Source organism: Cynoglossus semilaevis, chromosome 16 (genome assembly GCF_000523025.1).
Source record: "Cynoglossus semilaevis isolate Cse_v1.0 chromosome 16, Cse_v1.0, whole genome shotgun sequence".
NCBI classification, from domain to species: domain Eukaryota; kingdom Metazoa; phylum Chordata; class Actinopteri; order Pleuronectiformes; family Cynoglossidae; genus Cynoglossus; species Cynoglossus semilaevis.
Genome location: NC_024322.1, coordinates 3941019 through 3950445, shown reverse-complemented (window position 1 = coordinate 3950445; position 9427 = coordinate 3941019). Strand labels below are relative to the sequence as shown.

General features: G+C 38.8%; 2 protein-coding genes across 7 annotated transcripts in view; one reads left to right on the top strand and one right to left on the bottom strand.

Moving 5' to 3' along the window:
• The window catches only part of phf11 (PHD finger protein 11), a 959893-nt gene that overhangs the window by 621859 nt on the left and 328607 nt on the right, over window positions 1–9427 (bottom strand). The gene's annotated exons all lie outside the window — the stretch shown is intronic.
• The window catches only part of LOC103391747 (aryl hydrocarbon receptor-like), a 28019-nt gene that overhangs the window by 7454 nt on the left and 11138 nt on the right, over window positions 1–9427 (top strand). For all 3 annotated transcript variants that reach the window (XR_003052296.1, XM_017039704.2, XM_008328143.3), the window contains exon 2: window positions 304–494. Coding sequence is in view for 2 of the 3 variants with exons in the window: in XM_017039704.2 (XP_016895193.1) it covers window positions 304–494 (191 nt within the window). In the remaining variant the exon portion in view is untranslated. The remainder of the gene's footprint in view (window positions 1–303; window positions 495–9427) is intronic.

Here is a 9427-nt window from a genome sequence, read left to right as displayed (position 1 = left end):
GTTTTCAACTGTTATGAACTCGCTGAAATAATAACTTGACTAGATGCATTCTTGATGCATTCACTTTAATGGGCACCTTTTCATTCTGGATGCAGTTTCGAGCGCTGGTAAATGTTGCACTATGAATAATTGCAGTGTGTGTCATGCTAAAGCCAACAACAGATGCAATGCCCCATAAGAGGTCTCGTTAGCTTAGACTATAATTGAGTCATTCCTAGTCATCAGCTGTTAATTACAGGCTTCCACTAAATGTTAAGACTTTTAATCACAGCTCAGTTTTGTTTTGTGTTCTTTGCTCCACAGAAAGAAAATCTCTGAGAGCAATGAGGTTGTTAAATCAAACCCTTCAAAACGACACCGGGATCGACTGAATTTGGAGCTGGACCGGCTGACGGATCTCCTGCCCTTTACCAATGATGTCCGCTCTCGTCTAGACAAACTGTCAGTTCTTCGACTCAGTGTGGGATACCTGAGAGTCAAGAGCTATCTTAAAGGTAAAGACCACTAGGGACCCCCATTGTGTTCGCTATGCTTTCATAAGTAGCCAATAAGAAATCCGGGTAATTAATTATAGGGCAAACTGACTATATTATATGCTGCACTAATTCCCAAGTCTAGACTAGAAATGGTAATTGCTAATTAGGAATAATGGTAAATTATTAAAGCTTACCAGAGGTATTATTTCAGCAGCCTTTTAATATAAAGGCTTGTCCTTTGTCAATTCTCATGTCATCTCAAGAATTTCCTCTGCATTGTCAAAGTCAATAACATACAAAAGGCAAACAAAAGCTTGGGGAGTGAGTATAACAATAAAAAAGTGGAGTCTACGTCTTAACAATATGAGCTGGAAGTGGAAGTGATTTAAGTGCAGCATAAGCAAATGTGCTGGCAGCACTTTTGACAGCCAAGACAGGAATGACAGGCATGCAGGAATCTGGTTTTGAGGAAACAACACATCCACAGTACTTGCAACCTTACTCCACCCTCTCTGTGAGCAACACCTGCAATAGTTGCCTCTGAAAAAAAAAGTTAGGAAATATTTAGTGATAGATTTTGATTCTTAATTGTAACCGGAGTAGACACGCAGGCACCCTGGCTTTGGAAATCTGATGAGTCATGTGTGTGAGTCAATTATATATGAGTCAAGTACCTACCATCATCAGCTGCAAATGATAGGTCTCACACTGACTCCTCTAAGGTGCTGGTAGAGTCGTTGGTAAGCTGGTGCCTCTGGCTTCATTGACGACATGTGTCACCTCTCTGTTGAAATGACAACATGGTCTGTGCTTTGTTTAGCCTTTGTAGTTTTAAGGAACACTATGCCAAAAGCATGCTTTGAGTGTCAATGTAAACCTGGGTGACTCATTTGTTTCAGTGACTAGCTTTCTAAGTGAAGAAAAACAGGGTGTTGATTCAGTTAGTCTGACCATGTACCTTATTAGACATATATTTGCATGTTACACTGTGATCTATAGAAAGCTACAACAATTCAGATTTACTGTTCAGCTACAACAAATTATTCCACAAAAACCTTAAACATGACATTGTGCAAAACCTAAAGAAAAACAGAAGAGTTTTATTTGCTATACCTTGGTGGTTCGAGGACTGTCCTGGGTTCAAGCCCCAGTGGACTTAATGGTGCCTCCTGTGTGAAACTTACCCATGCCAAGGCCACCATAACTTCACAGGCATTAGCTCTTCTTGTGCTGAAAACAATCTGAATCCTTTCACACTTGACTCTGGAGGAAACGTAGCTTGATTTGTAAAGACATCCAAAAACATAATTGAAATTTGTACTTATTGGATTACATGACACTTTATTTTAACTCATTCATGCGGTTAAGCTATGGTACAGATAATCCTTCGAGTGTGTTGTTACTTTTGGCTTGCTTTGCATGGTGCATTTTTTAAACTTGCACTTGTAGGTAGTATCTATGAGAAAAATGATCTCAGACTTATTGGCAGCTGTGTCTGAAGGAACATGATCATGGGGATGGTATTTTATTTTTTGTCTTTGTGGCTTACATGCAAACAACTCAATGATGTTAAGAAATGTTGATGATGAAATCTCTCAATTCCTTGCAAATTCTTATTGAGAAACATTGTTCTTAAGCCTTTGGACTAGCAAACCATTCACCTGTTTCCAAATAATAAATTTGTCCGTGGAATGTTCTACATAGCTGTTTTGTGAACATACGTCCCCTTCCCCAGTCTTTCCTGTCCATACAGAGTATTTTTGGAACGTACTGCAGGTTTATTAGGTTACTAATAATCTCTGTAGATAAGATCACTACGTTGTTCTTTTCTCTTGAATAACATAACGCTGCACTTTCTGCCATCTGCAATGATTCGTTTCTATACTTTGACGTACAATATATTTACACACTACTGCCTAAAGACAAAGGCACCTCTTCAGGTACTCAGAGCTGTGATGATGAACCCTCATTTCTTCAGTGTGGCTCTTCTAAGCACCACTGATAAAAATCTGTTTCTCAGTCACTGGTCTCCAGCTTTAATTTAATTACTGTAGGATTCGGTCGCCACAGATAACAGAGGTAATTTTAGAAGTACTGTAGGTCAAATCTGGGTCAGCACACAGCAGCCAGTCCTTGGTCTTGCGACTTGTGCGACACTGGAGCAAAAATAGGTCAGACATTGCCCTGCTCTGGTGACCAGGGTCATGTATTAGAAATTTAATTTTAAATAAATTGCGCAAATCTGTAAATGTAATTTCAAACCCTTCTTTTTTTTTTTTAAGAAAAAAGAGTAACTGTCTTCTTTATTTTAACTTTTGAGTAAGAAAAAAGAAGAATAAGAATTAAGAATAAAGAATAAAGAACTGTCTTCTTTATTTTAACTTTTGAGAACAATGACAACAATGAGAGAAGGGAGATTGAAGCATACTCTTAATTACATAATTGTGTTATGCTTAATTTGATGATGAGGAAGTAAATTGCAGTTGAAGTTACAGACTGGAGTCTTAGCTAACAGTGGCAATCTAAGACTAACCTGAAAAGTTACGAATAGTTTTGTTTTTTTTAAAGCAGTAAAATACATATCCTATTTGCTGAAATGTCATATGAATTCAAATAGAGAGCTCTGACAGACATAAGACATAGCCTTACCTGTTGACATTGGCACGACAAGCAGTACAATGATCCCCAAAGTATCAGCCTTGCCAACTGCCTACTTGGGTGTCGTGACACTCTATGCTGACTAAGTGTTTTTGAAAAGTCCTGCCTCAATGCAGCGGTGTCTCTGTGTTTGACTAACCCACAATGGGAGACGAAAATAAAAAGTGTTCAACATTGTTAGGTGGAATATCAGATTGCAGCATCATATGTCACAGAGTTTTGTTTAGCCATCTTTGATATTTATACAGTGTTCGGTAACTCCTTGAGCAGAACAGTGGACTGCCTTCATATTGTATCTACCAGAACATGTTGAAGTGTTGTATAGTTTTCATTATAATTTAAAGGGAATATTGCCCTGAATTGTTAGCCTTTTAAACATAAGGAAGTCAATAGGAAAACGAAACCTTCTGTCATGTTTTGTGGATGTTTTTAATTAAAGTAAGGGTTGTCTTTGTACAGGAGGCCCTCAGTTTTTGAAATCCTTGACCTTTTTTTCGACACACGAAAAACTGCTGGTCTGTGTTGTTTTTTTCGGAACTATTTGTCGTTTATTATGGCTGTTAAAAGTCAGACTGAGTGACAGGTTCTTAGGTACAGTATGGGAGTTCCAGCATGCGGCCAAAATCAGGTTAAGTTGCACCGTCGAAAGACGAGTCCTGTAAAGCAGTGGTACTGAAACCTTTTCTGCAGCGCCCCCTTTTTGTAGATTGTTTAGTTAGTTAGTTAGTTATAAAATACAGTATTCTGTATTTTGTATGTATATAAAATACAGTATTCTGTATTTTGTAATCAATAACTCACACTTTGTTTGTATTATTTTGCTTTGAATGAATTTTAAGTGCAAAAGAGCAATCTTTGTCTTGTTTAAAAGGCCTTTTGAGGAGGCGTTATGAACATGCACACAAAGTTGTTGTGGGTACCACATGTTTGCTACATATGAACGGGATTTCAGTTGTGTTCGTTTGAACTAGTCTGAAAAGAAGACACAGGAGCCGCACCTTTGAAAACAATGGTTTAGCTAAACTGTTTACATACAAACACAGGCTCAGTGCTCGGCTGTTTTCTTTAGCTCCTCATGTCAACATGTAATTGGTAGATTAATTGTTTTAACGTGAAATTCTTATTCAGATGTTTACTATATCAAGATTATAATGGAGCAATTGTACAGTGATGCATTTCTGAAATACAGAGTCTACGCTGTCTGTCTAAACAAGATCACCATAGTTGACTTTTAAGGGTTATCCCAGTCAAAACATGAGCCCAAACTGTGAGTTCAGGTACAGACATGCCTAGAATTTGCGATAAATATCTTATAAACCGTTCAAAAGAAAAGAAAAGCTTCAGTGCAAAGATCAAACATAAGCAGTTTTTCAGGGAGCGCAGAGGAGATTCACAGACCTGACAATGGAGCAACCTATCCAAGGTTGACTTGAAATCAGGACCATTCACTTCGTAGCGTGACTTTGTGACGCAGTGCTGGATATTTTGAAAGGCCTGTGGATCACTTCTGCTGACATATTTGTGTGACGCTGTTAGAAATTGGAGAAAAATGTGGACTCGCTGTCCAAGTCCATTGAAAACATCCAGCGCCTGTTAGCAATCATCGTTGATGTGGTAACACCATATTATGTGCTATAATTTAATATAATTTGGTATTCTGGGATATCTAAGTACACAGAGCCATACACACGACACAAATGTAACAAGAAGATTAAAGATGTGAGTACAAGCATCAGTGTGGGCAGTATGTGGAAACGTTCTCTTTGTTTTTTAACCCAGATGGAGTCATTATAAGGATTTTTTTAACAATTGTGTTTTAGTTGTACACACTTTTTAAACCTCAGTCTAAATCACTCAAGCAGAAGACATCAGACTGCGACAGTGCTTGCCTGCTGGGCCCTTGGTTCTTCTCTTCGCCTGTTTACATACCGTGAGAATGTGAGCAACCACTGGGAGACAGATCTAATCGTGTTTTCATTTTTTAACAATTTCCATTCACTGGAATGGTTTGCTGTTGGACTAAACTTCACAAAACAGTGTTACATCTCCCTTTGTTCTGAGACCTCATCCTTGTTTCCTGTTATCCAGAGCCCAAGTCACCCACCAAGGTTTTTTGTGAGTCTTGATTGTTTATGTGCCTAATAGGTAACAACTGATCCAATCCAATGTCTGATACTAGATACCAAATATTGATAATACATATTTTATGGATTATAACTATGGATTAAAACCAATGACAGCTAAATTAAACTCATTGATTCAGAGGATGTTCTCATGACTCTGGCCTCCTGAGAGCTTTGACCAACCACCTGCAGACTGATAAGCATTATTCTAGTCACGATATTCCTGGAACACCTCATTAGAATGGCAAACTGGATTAGGCTCCTCTGGCTCTAAGTGACTTTGCCCCCATTGCAACATTCACTCCACTGCAGTGCAGTATAAAAAGAGCCTTACAACACCCGAAAATAGCCCCAGACGGATGGCCCTAGGTTGTATTAACTGGTCTACCAAAATAGACTTTGATTGTCCTGAGTTGTTTGGGTCTCTTAACATTGCAAGGTAAATTGTGTAAATTGTTTCAAATGAGGCCGATTTATTTTATTTAAATCTTAACCAGGAATGTTGTTTTAGAAAAGTACCATTGCTGGCAAGCAGGGTGGTACGTTTACAAAAAATAATCACTAACTTTTCTTAAACTTTGCATTCATATTTTATTTATTTCCTATTTATGAAGGTATCAAACTCAAACAAAAACAATCACATCTACATATGTTAATGATTGGTGATTGTTGAAGGCTTCTGTCAAAGCAAGGCCTGCAATGATGAACATTGAATCCATTGATTGCACGATAAAGGAAAGTTCATACAGTAATTGGTCATGTGCACGAACAGGCAGGATGAGAAGAGGGCTCACTCTGTGCATCAGTCTCAGCACCTGGGTGCATTTGTTTCGTGAGCGGAGTGAGCCCTCTTGTCAGTCATTCATTCATTGTGGGGTGGGGCGGAGTTACTAGAATACACACGACAACACAGACAAGCAAGTATGCTGAAATTTGTTTGAAAGTGGTGGCAACAAAAAAAAGGCAACACAACAAACTTGCATGCCAACCTAAAACATAACCAGTTTTCCCAGCTGGGGAGGAAAACTGCATCTCATGCTGAAGAGCCTTCGCCCCAACAGTCAACACTCACTGAGGTGTTTGGTCGATAAAGTAAATATAATATATACACAGCTTCACAACCCCCAAGTCCCCTTAAATACATATATATATATATATATATATATATATATATATATATATATATACATTTTCAAAAAAAATAATTCAACTATTAAGCAATTGCTGCAATATATTGTCTTTGCACTTGTGGGATAAAAGAAAAGACACATGTCATTTTCCCATACACTCCTTAGAAATCTTTTTACTCGTTTTCTTTCATTGTTTCTTAGTTGAAACATCATAGTTGGTTCACAACGAGTCTCTGGGTGGCTCTAAAACGCTGCTGTTTTCAATCCGAAGCTTTCATTCCCCCCCCCCCCTTTTTTTTCTTGAAATGCCCACATGACACTGGTCTCATCACCACAAACATGAAGGCTCTTTTCTTTATGCTAAAGCCATGGAAACTCAGCAGGCACATTAATCAAAAGACGGATAGAACGATCAACCAGTGGACCTAGTGACCCAGCTCATTGGCTGACTTTTTTTTTTCTCTCCTTCTTTTGCTGAAAGCACTGCCCTTTCCTGCACATCTGCGTGAGAACAGAGATCTCTGTACAGGATCTACTGGAACTAAATGTTTTCAAATCAAGATAATATTCCCCTATGCATTGCTGGCATGCTTTATACTCAGTCTCAATATGGCAGACTTCCAGCCTGTGACAGCATTTCCTTTCCTTTCTCAGCATTTCACTTTTTCATCTCCAAATACGTGCAAGCTCCTCTAAGCTGCTCCTTTTTTGTTTTGTTTTCTTCACTATTCAATCTGTTGGATTCTGCCCACAAATGACCAGTCAGGTCCAAGGTTTTCTCATTGTTCCCATTACGTACGTCCATGACTTTGCACTTCAAACTGTTTACCTGAATGGTTTACTTAAGTGCACGGCCAATCATAGCTCATTGAATTTCACTTAAGCGCTTGCAGTAACAAGAGACCAAACCCTTCAAAGGTTACCTCATTCCTCCTCATTTGCCTGAAGTCGTGCATAAAAATCACTTCACCGATCACACAATGGCCAGATTTCAGAAACAGGAAGCTGGTGTTTGATGGTGAAACTTCCTCGGCCTCAGATTCAGAAGTATATAGGACAATTTAAACTTGACTGTAGTATGTATAACTACTGTTTAATATGGTATGGCATTTTACTACAACCAAACTGTTTTTTGTGCGATATTGTCACGTTTGCTCCTTCCTTTGTTTTACATATCAGATTTCAAAGGCAAACATGCCAGTGTCATGCACAGGCATGCAAGACCTGCCATCAGCCATTTTGGAAAAAAAGAAGTGTTTGTAAGAGGCATCGTTGTAGCCACTGTTTTCAATATTTGAACGTTTTCGAAGAATGCATTCATGCAATAAAACTTTACAGTAATCGCCTGTCTGAGGCATTTAGGGTGGAATTATATATCGGTTTAAAATGAATCAGTGAACATGGCTGGTCGTTAACTCCAACTCGGACATAATTCACATAGGCATCAAAATGTTTGAAAGAAGAAAAGATACATACTATAATAATCTGCCATCTGCTTATGATCTTTTACTCCTTCAATTTTTTTGAGCCAGTGACAATTAATAAAAACATTTTCTGTAATTAAAAAATTATAACGGGGAATTTTGATTTGGGTGTTTCCTGGCATAGAAATCCAGTGTGGAAGCTGTTAGGATCAGTCCCAACTAAATATTTTTTAAATACCACGAGTGACCTAAATTACTGCAACAAAGGTGTATAATATATAAAAATGAATTGAAGAACAAAGTATGTTATTACAAAATAGAAAATACTGTATTTGGGTTATATAAGATCTAGCTTAAACTAATTTTTTTTTTTTTACATTACATACATGACTTTTAAATTTGCTAGTAAGTTTCAGCGACTCCTTGTAAATCCTCCCTGGTGTTTAAAATAGCATAAACGTTGGCACGTAAAAATGAGTGACTCCAAGTCTTCATCTAGTGTCTATTTAATTTTGGGTTGTTAATCAGCTGTTATACCAGACAGGCTTCCATCTGGACTTAAAGTCAAAAAGTGCTTAACAGCCTGGTGTTGAAATAAGAATCATAAAAATCATGTCAGTTCGGTCCCGATCAAAATGATGTGAACTCTTCCTTCCTGCTCTGTGGAGCCAATATATGTGTTTGATGCCAGTGGGAATCTTCTTTCTTCGCCTCCCACAAACTCACAAGAATGTATCTCCAGCCTCTGGTCAAGCTCTGTCCAAGTGGCATGACACATCTGTCTCCTGCTGCAGCTGCACAGAGCACTGTAAGTGCACACAAGCAACAGTGCCACAAACTGTTAACAATGGAAAAAGACGGCGAGGGGGAGAGCTAAGTGCTCACCACTGGGGGAAAAAAAAAGCTAGAATGAAAACAAACAGGCAGCCACAGAGAGGCCCACTCACTCACGCAAACTCTGAGAAGAAAAAAAAAAAGAAAAAATACAACATGAGGGATGTATTGGATTATCCAGATTTGAACTTGAAGTAGCATGGTCTACATTTGCCTGTTTGGCTGGGTGCAAATAGATAACAGTAAGTGTGAGAGAAACGTTTGTACATGTTATGTTTGTTGCTGTTATGATTTACATTTTTTGTCCTCATGAATTTTTTTTTTTTTTTTTTTGGTGGTCTTCTGGCTGCACGTGTCCCTTGCGTATTTTTGCTAACTGTAGTCAAACGTTGTGCAGCTTTGTGCGTAAAGGCTTGAGTGTCAGCCTGTGCAGGTCGGGTGTTTACGTAAACGCCGTGTGAGTTCCTGCTCAGGGGTGTGGAGTGTCTTATGTGTCTGTGTTTGAGAGGAGTGTTCTGGGGCCCCTTCCCTCCTTTAAGATGTTGCGTGACTCGACTCGACCGACGGGTTGGGAGAGGCTATATCCTGGGATTTTCCTGTAGTGGCCTTTCAGATAAGGGAAGCACTCTTGTCGGCTATTGCTTACAAAGACCCTCCAGGGACAGATGCGAGGGGACCTTGTGTGTTTGTGTGTGTATTATTTCTGTGCACGTTTTATGTGTTTGCGGATATGCAAGCTGCCAGATCAGTTTTCCAGCGATGAGAAAACCTGTCTTCTGGCA